Source organism: Mandrillus leucophaeus, unplaced genomic scaffold, assembly GCF_000951045.1.
Source record: "Mandrillus leucophaeus isolate KB7577 unplaced genomic scaffold, Mleu.le_1.0 Scaffold680, whole genome shotgun sequence".
NCBI lineage: Eukaryota > Metazoa > Chordata > Mammalia > Primates > Cercopithecidae > Mandrillus > Mandrillus leucophaeus.
The window spans coordinates 132,897-152,908 of NW_012107364.1; the positions used below are offsets into that span (position 1 = coordinate 132,897).

At 47.0% G+C, this 20,012-nt stretch overlaps 1 protein-coding gene across 1 annotated transcript in view; it reads right to left on the minus strand.

Annotated features, from left to right (window-relative positions):
- Positions 1–10,255: 10,255 nt before the first annotated feature.
- The window catches only part of HMCES (5-hydroxymethylcytosine (hmC) binding, ES cell-specific), a 27,032-nt gene continuing 17,275 nt past the window's right edge, over positions 10,256–20,012 (minus strand). Inside the window, exons 5-7 of the mRNA XM_012002203.1 lie at positions 16,586–16,767; positions 13,323–13,515; positions 10,256–10,873 (exon numbers count right to left, since the gene is read on the minus strand). Coding sequence (XP_011857593.1) covers positions 10,637–10,873; positions 13,323–13,515; positions 16,586–16,767 — 612 coding nt within the window. The 3' untranslated portion in view covers positions 10,256–10,636. The remainder of the gene's footprint in view (positions 10,874–13,322; positions 13,516–16,585; positions 16,768–20,012) is intronic.

Below are 20,012 nucleotides of genomic sequence, written 5' to 3' on the forward strand. Positions count from 1 at the left end.
CCCAGCGTCCCCAAAGTGCCCAAGGGCCGCAAGTGAGCGTGCCGGCTGGTCAGAGCGGCCGGCCTGGGCTTTTCAGTGTTTTTGTTTTTCTACCCCAAGTGACGTAGATTTTGTACGGCTCGCCCTGGCCGGGGCCGCGGGGCCTGGTCTGAGCCTCAGGGAGGGGCCCCGGGTCCTCTCTGTCTTTCCCCTCCCCCAACGATGTAGCGTTTTTCGTTGTTTGCTTTAGGTTTTTGAAACAGCCCTGGCGACGCCTCCATTGGCTCTCGGCCTTGGCAACGGTCGTCGTCATGGTTACTGGCCCCTAGGCGCTGGTGGCCGAGGCCGCGCCTGCCCACCGGGCGGGGGCCGCTGGTTGGCCGGGCCCAGGCGCGCGGGGACGCGGAGGCCGCGCATCCCTTCCCGGCTCCCCACCCTCCCTGCCTTTGGGTGCGCGACAAACAATCGCTTAGGGCTCAGGGCTGCGCGGCGCTTCCCTTCATTCCATGGGCCTATTTTTGGGCACAATAAAGCGTTTAAACCTTTCAGCCTCTCTCGTTTAATCTGAGTGGAATAGAGATGGGCGCTTTCGGCAGGCAAGGTTGGAGGGCGGGCCCTTCGGGTCCGTATACCCCAGATATGTTGGCCAGTGTAAGCCTCGATGGAGTCAGGGGCCTTCAGCAAGAGGAGGGAATTGCTGGCCTGGGACGAACTTAAAGTACCTGGGGTAGGGAGACAGACAGGTTCGGTCCTTTAGGGGAGGGATGGGTGTGTCTGCCCGCACAGGGGGGTCCATCGGCCATTGCCGTGGTGGGTGGGGGAATTAATGGGTTTTCAGGGTTAATGGTCAGGGCCCTTGCCAGGGACCTCAACTTGGTCTCTAGAGAGGTAGGTGTTGCAAAGTTAACACCAGCCTTGGCCTGTAAGCTTAGTCATTCTGATTCCAGCGAGAGTTAGAGATTGTGACCTGGACGAGGTGTGGTGGCCAGAGTGGAGTTGGTCTCAGAAGGGTGTTAGCTCTCCCTGAGCCTACTGGTTAAGCTGGAGCGCAAACGGGACCCAAAGGATTGCTGGGAAAATTAGTAGAAGCAGAAGGATCCCCAGCCCTGGGACACTCTGGTGTCCAGCATATGGGACAGTTGTCTGTCCAGTTGGGCAATAGGCCAAAGTCTATTCTGACAGATGTCCCTCAAAATGGACAACTGCAAAACAGGCCCCCAAGGGCAGTGGGAAATGGGGGAAGGTTCTAAAACAGTGGGTATATACTCATACCAGTGTGAGTGACCCTGGGCTGGGGTTAGGTGAGAATGCAGGAGAGCTCATTTTACCCCCTATGTTTTACCTCCCGTGTAAAAGACTGCAGAAACTACAGGTGGGGGCAGGACCTCCTGGCTGTAGACTGGAGGGGAGGGAGCATTGCTGGAGAGGAGCCCAGGACTGCTGCTACCCTTGATCTGGGCCTGGCAGACCTCTGGCGCCTGGGTGAGTTGCCACTCCATTCCATCTGCAAATCTTAATAACCCACTGGGGCCTCCTCCCTGCTGCTTCCTGCTTCACTGAACTGCAGAGCCAGGTGCCAGAGTCTTACCTGCCCTGTCCTGGGCCAAGCGCTGCGGACACAGCGGTAGGCAAAACCAGTCCAGGTGCCTGCCCTGCCCAAGCTCCCTGGCTAGTGTGGAGACAGTGAATGATGAGGGCAGAGGTACCATCATCAGGACACAGATGGCTGTGGCTGGGGTCTGGGGGTCTGGGGCTCCTGTAGGCACGTAGGCCTAGGCTGGCAGCTCCACCCCTGCTGCCAGCTCATGTCCTGGTTGTCCAAATCTGAATCTCTGGGGCTGGGCCTGGGAATCAGCCCTCTGACCAGCTTCCCAGGTGGTTCTGGGATTCAGAGGGCTGGGAAGGGCTGCAGCGGGGGCCATGGCCACCAAGGCCACCAAGGCCTCAGACATCTGTCCTCTGTGGACACTGCTCCTTCCTGCCTGCCTGTTAAGTGCTCCATGAACAGAGTTTCATCCCTTCCTAAACCTCCCTCCCTAACTAAGTCCTCCATCTTGCTGACCATCTGTCCTTTGAGGACATCCCATCATGTCCAAGTGCCAGCCCAGGCCTGTCCCATACTCCTTGCAGGGCCAGCCAATAGGCCACCAGCAGCAAGGGTCCAGAAGAGGCCTTGGCACACCCAGGATGCTAAAGAGATGGTGCTGCTGGCCAGCTAAATCCAGTGCCCCAAAGTGCGTTTTGAGCTGTCCTTATTCCTCATTGCCTTTCTGTATTTCTCACCAAAAGCTACCCTTTGCTGTTCACACCACCTGCCTCCACTAGTGGCCGCCTCCTCTGGTGCTGCCTCCCACCCCTGCCGCCTTTCACCCTCTCTTCATTCCTTGGCATGGGTCCCAGCTTGCTGTCTTCTCCACCCTGAGGCTTGCACCCTGTAGGAGCACTTAAGCACCCAGTAGACCAGCCCTCAGTGAGACAAGCCATCCACTTTGCTGATAATATTGTGAGCTTCCCTTGGGGACCCAGCCCCAGGGTGGTCACATGACTGAAGACCTGGCCAATACGTGTTCAATCAGTTGTTCACTTGGCCACAGTGATTAGGCCAGAAGTAGGTTCTTGATCCAGTGGGTTCAATGCAAGTCAATCCTGGGACTTCCCCTGGAACTGCTGAGAAACAGGTGCACTTTCACTGGGATCACTAAATGTTAGGGATGTGGGCCAGAGTTGCCAGTAACTATCTTTGTCAACATATAGGGAGAGCTCCCCTGAATAAAGAGCCAAGATAGAGAAAATTGGAGCCAGGAAATGGACAGATGCTTAATGACATTAATGGAGCTTCTGGATCAAGCCATGCCTAAAGCTTGGATAGCCCTGACTATCCTGTGAGCCTATACATTGCTTTTTGCATACATTAGTTTGACTGGGGTTTCTGTTGCTTGCATCCTGGTCTCTCACTCAAAGGAATGACTCACCTAACCCTCCCCACAAGCCCATCCTGGACCTTGTCATCCTTTCAAATTGCTCTTCCTCTGAACCACCCTTCTAGTGTCCCATTCTCTGCCCACAGGCCCCTCCCCTTCCTTTTTCCCAGCTTGCTCAGTTGGCCCCTTCAGCTGGGCGGCTTTCTGACTTTATGGGACCTGTGCTACTGTGGGGTTCACAGAGTAGGTCCCACATTCCTGAGAGGTGCCCTAAGTTGATGCCACATGACCACAACCAAGCACACCTGAGTACTCACTGTGTCTGGTACTCCGAGGACTCACAGGCCTGATCTCAACCTCAAAACAACCCCAATCTTGAAAAAGGGTGTTCAAGAGCCAAATTTACTGATGCAGTTGCTGAGACTCTGGGAGGCCACACAGCCAGGTCAAGATTCAAACCTGCTCTATGTAGCTCCAAAGCCTGTATTTTTCTGCCCTGATGCTTAGCTCCTACAGTGGGCTGGGGAGTCCAGGATCCACCATTTATTTACTGTGTCTCCTGGACTTGGCTTCAAGACGCCTCAATTCCAGTTGAACATTGAAGGCACTTGACACTGTGAGGCTAAGGAAGAGAGGGCTTTCTAGAGGAGGTGACCCTGGTACAGCAAGGAAGTAAAGGGCTTGTGTGCAAAACAGCCCAGGCTTGAGCTCTCCTCTGCAGCCCAGTGCGGATTAGTATTAGGCGGGCAGGTAGGAGCAGGCCCCTGCTAGAGGCTCCCATAGTGGACCTATCTCCACTAGGATCTTTGGGTCTGGGGCAAGATTGTTCTCCCCAAGTCTGTTTCCTCATATATAAATGGTGCTAAGAAAGACTTTAAAATCACTCATCTGCTAACTAGGCAGAGTCTGATCACACTATCTCTGGTCAAGACCTCTAGCCTCTGCACCCCCAATCCCTTGAATCCCCCTGGGGTTAGCATTCTACCTGTCGCCAGGGCTACTCTGCTTGCGATGTTGCCTCCTCCCTGTGAGCCTCCTCAACATCTCACCTCTGCCTTCTGGGTCCCCCAGTCTGCCTTCTCCCTGGCCCCAGGACAGCTCTGCAGACACTGCAAAGGCCCCATCCCAGGGTGTGTAGCCTTGGTGACTGGTAGAAGGGGATCTTCAGTCAATGTCCCTAGACCAACCTGGTCTAAAGCTGTCTCTCTGCCAGGGCAGGGCTTGGAGCTGAGCACAGGGCCTGTTAGGGAGGGTCTGAGCTCCTAGCACAAGGGGTGCTGCCATCTCACTGTCCCAGTCATCACATCTTGAGTGATGTGGCCCAGGGCATATTAGCTCTTCCAGCAGCTCCACCAGTTATGAATAGGCAAAGGTCCTGGTTCTTCCCACAGCAACTGCTGTTAGGGCTACTTACACTTGCAAGCTGGGTGTGGGGGTGATACTTGCAGAGGTATGGGAGAACAAAACATCTCATATGCCAAGGGTTTAGTCCACAGTCATTCACTCAACACCTCCTGGATGGGGCCCCTTCTCTTGGACTGTGCCAGGCTGGGGGTGAATGGGAGCAGAGGCAGTGATGGGACGCAGTCACTTGCAGAAGGATAGATAAACCAGCAAGCTCCTATTAGGGACATTCCAGACTGGAAACCCCACAGTAGCACAGGCTGCTGGGTTTGGGGAATGGTGAAAGGTGTAGTGGTAAAAGCAGTGGGGGAGATGTGACAGGGCATGAGGCCGGATAAATCAGCAGGGCTTCGGGTTCCCATGTAAACTCAACAGAGAAGGAAAACCAGGGAACTGGCTTGCACAATTGTAGGGGCTGATTAAGCAGTTTCTGTAAGGCTGTATCTCCAAGACTGATGGAGCTTGAAGTCCACAGGCAGGTGGTCAGGAGGGGAAGACCATGAGCACATGAACATACTGAAACCTCACTAGCACAGGGAGAACCCATAAGGACAGACTGAAACCTGTGTCTATTCTTATTACCTCTGACCTCACTGATGAAGGTAGAAGCTGGGACCCTTAGTCACAGAGCTAGATGTGCACACACCTGCCCCAGGAGTCAGAAAAAAACTGAAGGAGAGTCCAGGAAAAGCACAACAATTGCAGGTCCAGGTGCTGCTTCATGCCCATCAGGTGAGTCAGCAGATCAGTAATCCAAATGGTTGCTTCCTTCCAAATCTGGTGAGAATCTGCCTCCTGGCCCACCCTAATGGAAAACATACTAGTCAGGGAGTTCTGGAAAATATGGTTCAGCCAGGCCAAGTTGGCATGTTGCAAAGCCCTCCCAATTCCACAGTTAAAAATGGGTGTGGGGGGTGGTGAGGAGGGCTTCCAGACCAGGTAGAACATTCTGGCCAACTGGAAGACACAGACTGCACATGAAGAGGGGCAGTGACTACCCAGCTCCTACTGATTGTTTTCAGAGCTTTCCAGTTTTCCAAATAATGTTAGAAGCAGCACCTCCTGAAAGTTTCCATGTCCCTCTCTGGAGGCTGGGAGTGGTCTGGTGCCTGGGTGTCGGAGGCACCTCCTCAAAATTTCTCAAAGTGGAAACCACACTATTATCTGAAATTTCCCATTATTTTAAAATATGGGCTTAAAAAACAAATACCCCATACCCATTAGACTGGCTACTATCAAAAAACAGGTCTAGGCATTGTGACTTACACCTATAATCCCAGCACTTTGGGAGGCCAAGGTAGGAGGATCACTAGAGCCCAGGAGTTCAAGACTAGCCTAGGTGACATAACGAGACGCCCATCTCTCCAAAAAATACAAAAATTAGCCGGACATGGTGGTGTGTACCTTTAATCCCAGCTACTCAGGAGGCTAAGGTGGGAGAATCGCTTGAGCCCAGGAGGTGGAAATTGCAGTGAGCCAAGATCGAGCCACTGCACTCCAGCCTGGGCAACAGCGCCAGACCCTGTCTTAAAAAACAAAAAACAAACAAACAAACAAAAAACACAGAACACAGCAAGTGTTGGCAAGGATGTGGGGAAACTGGAACACTTGTGCACTGTTGGAAGGAATGTAAAATGGTCCAACTGCTATGTAAAACAGTATGGCAGTTTCTCAAAAAATTAAACATAATTACTATGTAATCCAGCAATTCCACTTGTGGGCAAATACCCCAAAGAATGCAAAGTAGAGAAGAGCACATTCATGTTCACAGTAGCGCTATTCACAATAGCCAAAAGGTGGAAGCAGCCCAAGGATCCATTGACAGAAGAGTAGATTTTTAAACACGTGATCTACCCATACAATGGAATATTATTTAGCCTTAAAAAGGAAGGAAATTCTGACCCATACTACCACATGGATGAATCTTGAGAACATTATGCTGAGTGAAAATAGCCAGTGACAAAAAGACAAACACTGCATGATTCCACTTGAATGAGGTATCTAGAATAGTCAAATTCACAGAGATAGAAAGTGGAATGGTGGTTATCAAGGGCCGAGGGGAGGGAAATATGGGGAGTTGTTTAACTTTCAGTTTTGCAAGATAAAAAAGTTTCAGAGATTGGTTGCACAACAACGTGAATACAATTAACAGTATTGAATGTATATTTTAAAATGTTTGGCCGGGCACAGTGGCTCACGCCTGTAATCCCAGCACTTTGGGAGGCCGAGGCGGGCGGATCACCTGAGCTCAGGAGTTTGAGACCAGCCTCGCCAACATGGCAAAATCCCATCTCTACTAAAAATACAAAAATTATCTGGGCATGGTGGTGGGTGCCTATAGCCCCAGCTACTCGGGAGGCTGAGGCAGGAGAATCGCTTGAGGAGGCAGAGGTTGCAGTGAGCCGAGATCTTGCCACTGCACTCCAGCCTTGGGGGCAGAGCAAGATGTCTGTCTCAAAAAAAAAAAAAAAAGGCTTAGATGGCAGATTTTATGTCACATGCATTTTACCAGAATTAAAAAATAAATATGGCCGGGCGCGGTGGCTCAAGCCTGTAATCCCAGCACACTGGGAGGCCGAGATGGCGGATCACAAGGTCAGGAGATCGAGACCATCCTGGCCAACACGGTGAAACCCTGTCTCTACTAAAAAAAAATACAAAAAAAACTAGCCGGGCACGGTGGCAGGCGCCTGTAGTCCCAGCTACACGGGAGGCTGAGGCAGGAGAATGGCGTGAACCCGGGGGGCGGAGCTTGCAGTGAGTGGAAATCACGCCACTGCACTCCAGCCTGGGCGACAGAGTGAGACTCCGTCTCAAAAAAAATAAATAAATAAAATAAAAATAAATAAATACATATTGTATGGGCCAAACAAAATCACTGTGTGAGCTAAATGTGGCCTGAAGTCCCCCAGCTTTGAGATTTCTCAACTGGATCTTCTATGAGGGCCCTTCTGGCCACTTCACAAGACAAGGAGCCCCAAATGGTGGTATCCTGAAGGAGACTCAACCAAAGGAAGCCATACACTGGTGAAAGCCAGAGACCTATCGGCCAGTGCTGAGCATCTACACCTGGGTAACAACCTCTCCATAGAGGGTTGTCATTAGGACCCCAGAGCCTTGCCCAGTGCATCCTATAAATATGCCCTCACAGAGGCTACTTTTCTTGCTCACCTCTTCTTGGCTCTCCCATCCCCTATCCTTCTTCTGGCTGCCTTGGTTAGGGACTGTGAAAGACTCTGCCTTTTACAACTTTCTGTGGTAGGACAGGGGGTTGGGTGGTGCCGTGGTTCACACCTTTAATCCCAGCACTTTCGGAAGCCAAGGGCAGGAGGATCGCTTGAGCCCAGGAGTTTGAGATCAGCCTGGGCAACATAGTGAGACTCCCATCTCTACAAAAAATATGAAAATTAGCTGGGTGTGGTGGCATGCGTCTGTAGTCCCAGCTACTTGGGAAGCTGAGATGGGAGAATCACTTGAGCCCAGGAGGTAGAGGTTGCAGTGAGCCAAGATCACGCCGCTTCACTTCAGCCTGGGTGACAGAGCAAGACCCTGTTTCGGGGGGCGGGGGGGGGAGGCGGGAAAAAAAAGGTCTGTGTGTACTGAGGACCCTCTCAGGTGGAGAGTCCTCAGAGGAGCCTGAGCCAAAGCTCCTATCCCCAGGTAATGAGGTTCAACCCTTCCCATCACTTGTTCCTCACTCTGGTTGAGAAGAAAGAGGCCCAGGTAAGAATGGGGAGTTTCTACAGGCCCAGGAATCTAGGAGTCTGAGGTCTCACTTATTGCCTCTGGTTCCCCCCACAACACCCACCCTCTGGGCTCTTCTTGGCAACAAGCAAAATCTCATCCAACTTCCCCAAGCTGATACACTCCTCCCAAGTCAGGAGTCCTGTGGACTTGTCCTTAACTTATCTATGTCAAGCCATATTTGCTTGCCTGGGTCTGCTTCCACTTCTATACAAAGCAGGGTTCAGCTTTAGGTATATAAGCCTTGCATGAGACAATGGATTAACATGGACTGCAGACAGGACTGAGGGGCAGGCACCTGTATCCATCAGGACCAGAAATCCCAGGGACCCTCTGCCTCCTCTTAGACTACAGTGCAGGGAAGCATACCCTTAAGGCTTAGAGCCAAGCCTGATCACTGCTAGAGGGTGAAAGGGAGGGAGATGGGAAGGACTGCTATCTGGGAGCCAAGCAGAGGGGCCAGATGGCCACATCCTAGGCCTACCCCCACCTGCTCCAGAGAATGGTAGAGGGCCTGGCTCCACCTGGCCACACCCAGACAGGCAGGTAGGAGCTACCCTGTTTGGTCCCTGAGATTTGACTAAGAACAGAAGACAGGGGAAGATGCTCCATTGCTCTAGTAAGCAGGATTCAATGTTGGCAAGGTGGGAAAATGAAGATTTTTATGCCCCTGAAATACATGAAAATTTGGAGAGCAATTTGGCAATACCTAGTAAAGCCGATGACTTAAGAGAAAAAGAAGTTGCAGAATGCCCTTCAGTTTATGTAAACCTGAAACTCATAAAATGATACTGCATGCTCTCAGATGTAAGGACTTGCTTTTTTTTTTTTTTCCTCAGATGGAGTCCTGCTCAGCTGCCCAGGCTGGAGTGCAGTGGCATGATCTCGGCTCACTACAACCACCATCTCCCGGGTTCAAGCGATTCTCCTGTCTCAGTCTCCCAGGTAGCTGGGATTACAGGCACCCACCGTCATGCTCGACTAATTTTTGTATTTTAGTAGAGACAGGGTTTCACCATGTTGCCAGGCTGGTCTTGAACTCCTGGCCTCAGGTGATCCACCTACCTTGGCCTCCCAAAGTGCTAGGATTACAGGAGTGAGCCACCTCGCCCGGCCAGGATTTGTTTCTAACATCACATTTATATGAAAGTATAAAAACCTGAATGAAAAGGAAACGAGCCCCTGCAGGCATTATATTCTTTCATGTTAAAATGGAAATACCTCACCAAACTAATTTGCAACCATGAGAAACAGTGGGGAGATGGTAATGAAAAACAAAGGGAATTTCATTTTTGTCATTTATTAAACTGGAAGCAAATACGACAAAACAGTCATACTAGTAAGTCATCTAAATTTTTTAAATCTCTTAATAAAACAACCAAATCCCACGCAAATCAGTTCACAAGGGAGGCCCCATCTTCACAGTGCGGGGTGACTGAGTGTGTAACTACGGACCAACCCCCACCTCTCAACCGGAAGGGAGGGCACTCAAAAGAGGAATTTAGAGAAAAGGCGAGGAGGGCGGGCCTCGAGGAAGGGTCGGGGCGAGAGCCCCACCTGGCCCCCCACCCTTCCAGCGGAAAAGCCTGTGGCGTGGCGCTGCTGTCTCCCATTACCAGTTACGGGGCCGAGGCTTCCCGCTGATTGGTGGAAATTCCGATCTTCTGATCCCTGATTTGCATACAGACTGGGGCCTGCACCACCCCCGCACTAGTAGCAATCGGTGCGGTCGCCGCAGCCAAGGCTGCGCCAGGAGCGTTCTGGGCTCGGCGCCGCCCAGTCCTCCTGGTCATTTCGAAAGCTGCTGGGGCAGCTTTTGTGAATGCCTCCCTTCTAGATGCTTAAAAGAGGAGTGGCCCGACACGGCTAGAAACTGGTCCTTTCCTTCCCACCTGTGGTAAGGACAGGTTCTGCTGTGTCAAGCACTCAACTCAGGCTGGTTTGAAGCTAAAGGATTCAGACAACTTGCAAGTATCAAGACTGAAATAAAAAGAAACATAATAAGGAGCCCACCACCAAGACTTGTAGTTATTTCCTCAGAAAGCCCCCATGCCCCGTTTGTGACAAAACCCATTCCTGAGGACTGATTCTAGAAGTAAAACAAGTAAGATCCAGAACTTTCCCTACCAGCATCATTTTCCAAAATGTAGGCAGAAGTTTACCAAACATAATTTATTCAGGAAAAAAATACATTTTAAGAACTTACTCTAAAAAACTGAAAGAGCCCAGTAGCTGAGCAGAAAATAGCTTACTACAAGGAGTACCAGATCAGGGCAGAGACTTCCCAACTGGGTAAAGCATGCTTTGAGGGAAGACTCCACCAGCCCTGCCAGGAAAAGGGCAGCAGGCACAGTGCCCCTATGGGGCCCACATGGCTGGTGACAGCAACAGGACACCTCTTCCAAAGCTGTCCACCAGCCCCACTAGGGGCTCCTACTCATGGCCAAAAAGGCTACTTCCCCATGAGCCCACAACTGTCAACACAGTGCCACCTCCTCCCAAAGCAAACACACACACATACAATGTAAGAACCTATTATCAGAACAGCAGTGAGGCAGACCCTGGCCTTGGTCTCTGAAAGTCCTGTGTCACTGGCTGTAAGGACGCTTGGCCACAGGTTCCTCTTCCTTCTCTCGCTTCAGCCATTGCTCTAGGAGTCCTGCAGTGCCCCTCTTGGTGGGGAGTGAACTCTTCTGCAGGAACTGACTGGACCACTGGGGAACATCTGACTCTTCCTTTTGAGGTGTTTTTGAGTCTTCTTTTTTGGGTGACTTTGTGGCCAGCCACTGCAACATCCTCTGGCTACTGCCACTTGCCTTGAGCTCCTAGGAGAAAGAGGAAAAAGCTCAAACCATTCAGCTCAAGCTTTTGGGAAAAGGCCAAGTCCCAGGGAAGAAAAAGGGTAAGAGGCATTAGGTACTTACCCAGGCTTGGAAAATGTTACTAAGGGCCAGCTGGGGCCCACCAGTAAAGAGTGGAAAGAGAGGAGTATGCTCTAAGGGGCAGGAAAGCAGCTCTTAGAGAAGGTTTCACAGAGGATTGTGTGGGACCAGCCAGAGAAGAGAACTGAAAGGCATTCCAAATGTGCAGAGAATGAAGCATTCTCAGGGAAAAGAATGTAATTCAGCATGACCCGGGGGGAGTGTTGGAAAATGAGACTGGAGAGATACAGAATTTCTAACAGCCACTGTGATATGGCTACATTGTTTCCTCTTTGTGCAGACAATCTGTACAACCTCTGCTTGACTGTCACTACTCCCTATTGGCTTGCTTTACATCACACCCCAACCCTGAACTGAAAGGTTCTGAATTGGCACAATGCCACCTCTCCAGAATGTGACATCTTTTGGAGTAAACACCATGGCAGGGTTAGGTGCAGTGGTGCATGCCTGTAATCCCAGCACTTTCGGAGGCTGAGGTGGGAAGATCAAGCCCATGAGTTTGAGAACAGCCTAGGAAACATAGGAAGACCCCATCTCTATAAAAAATTTAAAAAATGAGTCAGGCATGGTGGTGTACGCTTGTAGGCTGAGCTACCTGGGAGGCTGAGGTGGGAGGATCGTTTGAGCCCAGGAGTTCGAGGCTACAACGAACTATGATCATGCCACTGCAGTCTAGCCTGGGCAACAGAGCATGACCCTGTCTCTAAAAAGGAAAAAGAAAAAAAACAGATCATGGCAGAAATGGGCAGTGTCTAGTCCAAAATGAATACAGGTTGAGCATCCTAACCCTGAAAATCCAAGATCCAAAATGCTTCAAAATCCTAAACTTTTTGAGTGCTTACATGACTTTGAAAGGAAATGCTTGTTGGTACATTTCAGATTTGGGATATTCAGCTAGGAAGTATATAATGCAAATATTCCAAAATTTGAAAAAATTCAAAATCTAAAACACTTCTGTTCCCAAGCATTTTGGATAGGGATATTCAACCTGTATATAGAATTAGTTTTAGAGTTATCTAATTTTTAAAAAGTGCCACAGTTGCAGGAGTTTATCAGAATCATGACAAAAGAAAAAAAGATGACACTGACTGTGGGTATGGAAAAAACTTTAAGAAAAATAGAGAGGGGACAGCTAGCTGTTCTAACAATCATCCTTAACACGGCATTCTAAAATGTCTATTCTTGGAACATTCCAAGTATGTCCTACTTTAAGTCCCTCCATGCCACCTAAAAACAATCGCTACTCCTAAACCCTTACCCACAAATGTCAGTGGGGATCAGCTTTTTGCTCTGGAACTTCTCTCCCCACTGCAGGCCTACTGCTTGTTTGCCTTCCCTCCCGAAAATACACCCTCTGGATCCTTGCTGATTCTAAGAAGTTAAGGTTCACGGTAGGAATGCTCTCAAATCCTCCTGAAGGAGACTAAGGACTGGAGCTCCTCTAACTTGTAGTTCAGAAAGCAAATACACAGAAAAGAGACACCAAAAATCACAGCTGGTAGGGGATGGAGACACAATATGGTCAAGGGCTCCTTTGTCTTTCTCACAATCACTGTCTAGATTAGAAGTCCTCAAACTTGGTTTATCAGACTCATTTCATCAAAGAAGCTTTTTTTTTTTTTTCCTTTTTGTGGAGAACGGGGTCTCACTATATTGCCCAGGCAGGTCTGGAACTCCTGGGGTAAAGCTACCCTCCTACCTCTGCCTTCTAAGTGCTGGGATTACAGGCATGAGCCACTGCACCCAGCTGAAGCTTTTTTTTTTGAAACGGAGTCTCACTCTGTCACCAAGCTGGAGTGCAGTGGCCCGATCTCAGCTCACTGCAACCTCCACTTCCCGGGTTCAAGTGATTCTCCTGCCTCAGCCTCCCCAGTAGCTGTGATTACAGGCATGGGCCACCATGCCCAGTTAATTTTTACATTTTTAGTAGAGACTGGGTTTCACCATGTTGGCCAGAATGGTCTCGATCTCTTGACCTCGTGATCCGCCCGCCTCAGCCTCCCAAAGTGCTGGGATTACAGGTGTAAGCCACTGTGCCCGGCCTGAAGCTTCTTAATTATACAAAAGCCCAAGCCTAGCTCTAAATGTTGATTCAGGATGTCTGGATAGGGTCTAGCATTTACATTTTGAAACAGTTCTTCTCCTGGGAACTCTGAGTCATAGCCAGGTTTGAGAATCGCTGCTCTACACTACCTTGCCGTGTACAAGGGGCATGAGAGCTTTTGATGGTCCAAATTAAAGGGCTGATCATAAAAGGCCACATCCTAAAAGAAAGGCACATTGACAGAAGACAGAAAGCTCAAAAAGGACTGTACCAGTCACAGGCCCCTACCTTTTTGACCACCAAATCGACAGGAGCCAGACACTCAGGAGTATTGTTTCGCGAGTTGTTCACCACAGAAGAGACTGCATGGAAGGTGATGTTCTCTGTCGAGTGGATTAATTTCAGAGCTTCCTGAGTTGAGACTTCACCAAAGTCAAGCCATTTAGAAACTGCCTCCTCTCCATCTAATATGGCAGGCATCCTGGCCAGGGAAGTCAAGACAATGGTTGGGAGAGGTAGCATGAGAATAAGGAGAGAAGGGAGAGAGACTTGAGTCAGCTGATAGCTCAGATATCACAAGGGGAGCCTGCCCTCCCTCTGCGCTTCACATGCTGATTGCTGCCATGTGTTCTCTGAGCACAGGGTGACAGGGCACCAGATTCAACACCTGGAGAGCCACGTTATAAAGTTTCATGGCAAAGACAGTGATGAGTACTATGACTGGTCTAGGGTACTCCAGTGTCCACTCTAGCAAATTGGTAAACTTTCTATGACACTCCAGCCTAGAATGCAGGGAAAATAGTTCTTGAAAACTTGTCTATCAAAAGTAATCTCAAGCCTCACCACCTCTCAAAGACTTACACTAAGAAAATTGTGAACAAAAGGAAATGATGTGTCAGAAAAGCAGAGAAGGTGTGAAACATGACTCCTGGGTACCCAGAGGACGTAAGGAAAATATACTAGGTTTAGCTTCCAGTTTAATGTCCCAGTCAATGCAAAGTGTGGCACACACTTTATTGGGTGGTACAGTTGATTCAGATACAGACAAATGTTCATTTGTCTCCTAAACATATATATAACATATAAAATAATGTTAAACACTGTAGCATAAAACAATGGTACATTTTTAAATGAATGGTGATTTAGATTAAATGAAATGTAATTTTTAAAGGTTAATTACTACAAGAGAACTATATCACATGAAAGCATATTTTCACAGATATAACCTACGACAAGGCTAAAGCAGGTAATCCTGACAGATGTCACACTGCATTCTTTTCAGGAGAACTCCAAAAAATCACTTCAGGGAGTACTCAGCTCTGGCAAAAATTATAAAGGTCGAATACAAGTATAGTCAGTTCTGCCAATGCTTATGTTTAAAATGCAAATCTGTTCCAGTGCCACTGATATATTAGAGAGTAATTGGAGCACAATGCAAATTTTGTGTTTGCTTATGCAGTTTCATCTGTGAGAAACACAAGGTGAATACAGAAAACTGCACCCAGCTGAACTGAGCCTTGTAGAAATACACAAAGTGCATACATCTCAAACACTGACTGCTACTTTTGCTCACTACATACTACTTCACAAAATTGTGTTTTGCTCTTCTTTTGCCTTTCTGAACTTTTCTATATATATAAAAAGACACACATTTAACATCTCAAACATGTCTAAGTTTCCTGGCTCAAAACATGGTAGGCAGTGCATGTGAATGGAAACATTTTAAATATTGAAGAGAAGCTTGAAATAGTAAAGAATCCTGGAATAAAAATCAGAACGTGATTATTTCCCGAGCAAAGGATATCAAGGAGTCCACATCAGTGATAATGCTACAAAAAAATAAATCAAAATGACCATGGCTGGAACAACTTCAAGAAGTACTCTGGCTGGGCGCGGTGGCTCACGCCTGTAATCCCAGCACTTTGGAAGGCCGAGGCGGGCGGATCACCTGAGGTCGGGAGTTCGAGACCAGCCTGACCAACATGGAGAAACCCCGTCTCTACTAAAAAAAAAAATACAAAATTAGCCGGGCATGGTGGCACATGCCTATAATCCCAGCTACTCGGGAGGTTGAGGGAGGAGAATCACTTGTACCTGGGAGGCGGAGGTTGCAGTGAGCTGAGATTGCACCATTGTGCTCTAGCCTGAGGCACAAGAGCAGAACTCTGTCTCAAGGAAAAAAAAAAAGAGAGAGAAAGCACTTATTTATATATAAACAAGCATCTATATTTGACCTCTGCTCAGTGACTGAAAAAATAAATATAAAAATAAGCACCGAATCAGCCAGGCATGGTGGTACATGCCTGTAATCCCAGTTACTCAGGAGGCTGAGGCAGGAGAATCATTGCCTGAACTCGGGAGGTGGAGGTCGCATGAGCAGAGATCACGCTATTGCATTCCAGCCTGGGCGACAAGAGTGAGACTCCATCTCAAAAAAAAAAAAAAAAAGCACCTATAAGGTTTATACAAAAAATATATAAATAAGACCTATATATAAATAAAACCTTAAATACCACAACTGGCTCCTTTTAGTGCTAGTGGTGGTTAGTTCACTGGTTTCGAACATGGCGACAATTTTCAAAGTTTTCTGCTATTGGGAGAAGGCACAAGTAGAGATGAAAATGCCGCTAAAGAATTTCTAGCAGTGATACAGAAGTTAACTGGAGAAGGCTATACATTGAATCAAATATTCAATTTTGATTAAACAGTATCTATTACAAATGCATGCCTCAAAGGAAATACGTTCAAAGGAGAAAAAATGTGCCCCAGGATTTAAGACTGCAAAAGATAAAAAATTTTACATAACCTTCCTTCCACAACTTCACAGTAACTCATGAAATGCATTTCTTCCAACACCCACTTCCCCAAGCAAACTTCAGGTCTTGTCAAGGTAAAGTGCCATATTTATTGTAGTATGTATTTATGTATTTATTTACTTATTTTTTGAGATGGAATCTCATTCTGTCGCCCAGGCTGGGGTCCAGTGGAACGAGCTCAGCTCACTGCAAGCTCCACCTCCCAGGTTCATGCCATTCTCTCACCTCAGTTTCCCAAGTCGCTGGGGCTACAGGCACCCGCCACCACGCCCAGCTAATTTAGTTTTTGTATTTTTAGTAGAGACGGGGTTTCACCGTGTTAGCCAGATGGTCTCAATCTCCTGACCTCATGACCCACCCACCTCAGCCTCCCAAAGTGCTGGGATTACAGGCGTGAGCCACTGTGCCCTGCCTGTAATATTTATTTATTTATTAACCACTTAACATGAATAAAGCAGTGTTACTGTTTTATTAGGTTTCCATTATTTTTAATGTGTCACTGACAACATTTTAAGTGTTGTCTCAACCCCATTTTCTCCTTAAGTTATGTGGTTTTTATTCTATCCTTTTACATAGTACAGTTATTTTTAGGAATGTATGTCACGTTAAAGTCAAACTGATTGTAACTTTACCTTGTAAAACGACTTGGTTTCCTACTCTCTAAAGCTACCTAAAAGCAGAAGACAAACTCTCCTTTGGATCCTTTTGGATCCAGGGGTAAGAAGTATGACTTGCCTGTGGTGGATGTCACTCAAGCCTTTGCAAGAATCCACTGTGATGATGGTATAGGAATACAGGACATCTCCTCCCTCTGGGGGCTCCCAGCAGTCAAAGATCCCAGCCATTGTCAGCAGCCTCCAGTTGTCCCAGACTTTCTCCCAGTTCTCAGGACTATCTGCAGCACCAGTGCTACCTGACTGAAAGCAAAATATATGGGCAGATTAGATGCACTCAGCAGACTTCTTCTAGTTGCAGGTTGGGTACTACTTCAGACTCAAGAGCATGGAAATCATTTTAAAAGTAATTCAGCCCATGTCTTACTAACCCCTCTGTCACCAAAGGAAAGAAGGTTGGTGGCAAATGCCAACTGAAGCTATAGATTCATGGCTCTTTAATACTTTCAGAATTTAACACCTTCACTGGACATTTAGGCCTTCCGTGAACTGACCCACCATTCTAGCTATCACTCACATTGTTAATTTGAACCCAAACCAGCTGTTGGTAAATGAAGCTCTCATGAAATTTCATGCTCCTGTGTCTTGCTGAAGCAATCTTCCTCTGCCCAAAATGTCCTTCCCACCCTTTCTTAATTGAATTGAATTTCATGCCAATTCCTACTTGCCGTTCAAAACTCAATTCAAGGCCTAAAATGTAGAAAGCTGGAAAGAACGTCACTTGTATTCTAACAATAAGAAAAAAGCTGGATAATATGCAAAATCATAACTTTTCTTAAACTCATCAGAGAGGTGAGGTCGATCAATTTCCCTGAAATTTAAGAAAAGACAGGGTCCTCCAAGGGGCAATGGGACACAAGTACTGGCTTATTGGCAGCAACAGGAGGAAGACACAAGCCTTCATACAAGCAGGTAAGAATTCAGATAATGTTATTATCACATTTCTACAAGCAGCGTATGGGCTGGTAGGATAGTACAGAATCCCTGGGAGCTGCAAACCTCAGAGGAGTCTGCACCAGCTCACAGGCTCTTCTTCTTGGACGTTGCCAGTGCTCGAAAAAGACTGGGGACAGGGCAGGAGCCTGGAGGAAGCCATCCTCACTGTTGCATACTTTAAAGTCAAGCTCCCTTGCCTCACCTAATCACTTTTCCCTAAGGAGCAAAAGTCTTAAGCTGCCAGGGAAAGGGTAATAATCCCTTTCACGTCTCAGACGCAGAGGCGGGGAAAGGAGAGAAAGAAAAAGCCCCCTACGCCCTGGGGAAGACCAAGTCACAGAGCCAGGTCTGCCTAAGACAGACTGAACGGAGAGCTGCCTCCACCTCTGTTTAGATGACAAACATTAAGTGACAAGCAGAAGCAGTCTACTTCTGGAAGAGGGAAAAGGGCACAAGAAAGACCCTGTCTAAGGCACAGGATCACAGGAAAATCCAACAACTGAAGAGAGCAGGGCTGCTGAGAAACCCTCTGGAAAGTCAATCCTTACCCTAAACAATGGGTAACACCAGAGCCCTTGAAAGTCTGTGATCAAACAAAGGCACTGTAATGACAACAAAGCTGAAACCCAGTTCAATTCCTGACAAGACTGACTTAACCTCATATATTAATGGCCTAACAGAAGAATTTCCAGACATATTATTAATCTCAGTCTCTGTCCTACATATCATCTCTGGCAACAATAAAAAATTACAAGACACACAAAAAAAGCTAAAGCAATCAACCACCAAGAGATATACAAACTAATAGAACCAGATTCAAGAGGTTACATTTCCCAGATGCTAAAATTATCAGAGAACTTGAAGTAAAATTAATGTCAAAGACTCTTGTGGAAAAAGTGGACAACATACATGAACAGATAAGGAATTTTAGCAGAGAGATAGAAACTATAAGAAAGACTCAGTGAACTTAAGGATAGGTCAATAATGGCCAGGCGCAGTGGCTCATGCCTGTAATCCCAGCACTCTGGGAGGTCAGGCATTCAAGACCCGCCTGGCCAACATGATGAAACCCCGTCTCTACTAAAAATACAAAAAAAAAAAAAAAAATTAGCCAGGCATGGTGGTGCGTGCCTGTAATCCCAGCTACTTGGGAGGCTGAGGCAGAATTTATGAACCTGGGAAGCAGGGTTGCAGTGAGCCAAGATTGTACCACTGTACTCCAGCTTGGGTGACAGAGCGAGACTTCATCTCAAAAAAAAAAAAAAAAAAAAAAGTCAATGAAAATTAGCCAAACTGAAACAGAGAAAAAAAGAAAGAAAAATGGAGAGAATATCCAAGAACGATGGGACAATTAAATCATCTAACATGTGCCATTAGAATCCCAGAAAGAGAAAATCAGGCAGAAGAAATATTTGAAGAAGAAAAAGCCAATAAATTTCCATAAATTATGAAAGATATCAAACTGCAGATCCAAGCAGCAAAGAGAATAGGCCAAAACACGTACACACAATGTATTCAAACAGCTGCCCTAAGAGAAAATCTTAAAGGCAGGGGTGGAGGGGAAGGCAGTGAGAGAAGCACACATTTATGCATTACATACAAAAGAAAAAAGACAGTTATACACTAGACTTCTCAAAAGAAACTATGAGAGCCAGAGACAATGAAGTGTATTTTTTTGCAGGACTGAAAGAAAACGAAACACCACTAACCCAGAATCTTATACACAGTGAAAAATACCTCTCAAAAACAAAGACAGTGGTTGCCAAGGGTTAAAGACAGGGAGGTATGGAAAGTGACTACTAATGGGTATGGTTTTATTTGGGGTTGATAACAGTATTGTGGAATTAGTGATGATGGCTGCAAAACATTTTGTGGTTTTTTTTTTTTTTTTTGACAGGGTCTCGCTCTGTCACCCAGGGTGGAGTGTAGTGGTGTGATCTCTGCTCACTGCAACTTCGACCTCCTAAGCGCATGTGATATTCCCACCTCAGTCTCCCAAGTAGCTGGGACCACAGGCATGAGCCACCATGCATGGCTAATTTTACAGGTGTGACCCACCATGCCTGGCCAAGGTTTTGAATATACTAAAAACCACTGTACATTTTAAAAGGGTGAATTTTATTATATGTGAATTATATCTCAATAAAAAGCATCATGATGACTTTTTAAAAATAAATAGATACTTTTTCAGACAAAAAAAAAAAAATCAGAATTCATTACCAGCAGACCCACACCACAAGAAAACTTAAAGTCCTTCAGGCAGAAGGACTGTAATACCAGAGAGAAAACTGGATCTATACAAGTAAGTGAAGATCCATGAAAATGGCTAAAATGAAGGTACATGTACAGACTTTTATTTTTTACCACTCTAAAACATAACTGACCATCTACAGCAAAATAATAGCAATGTATTGTAAGTTTATAGCATATGTAAAAATAAAATGCATAACAGTAGCCCAAAAGACAGAAGGAACTGGGAGAATACTGTTGTAAGGTCTTTTCAATGGTAGTGTAGTGTATAAAGACAGAATATTTTTTTTTTTTTTTTTTTT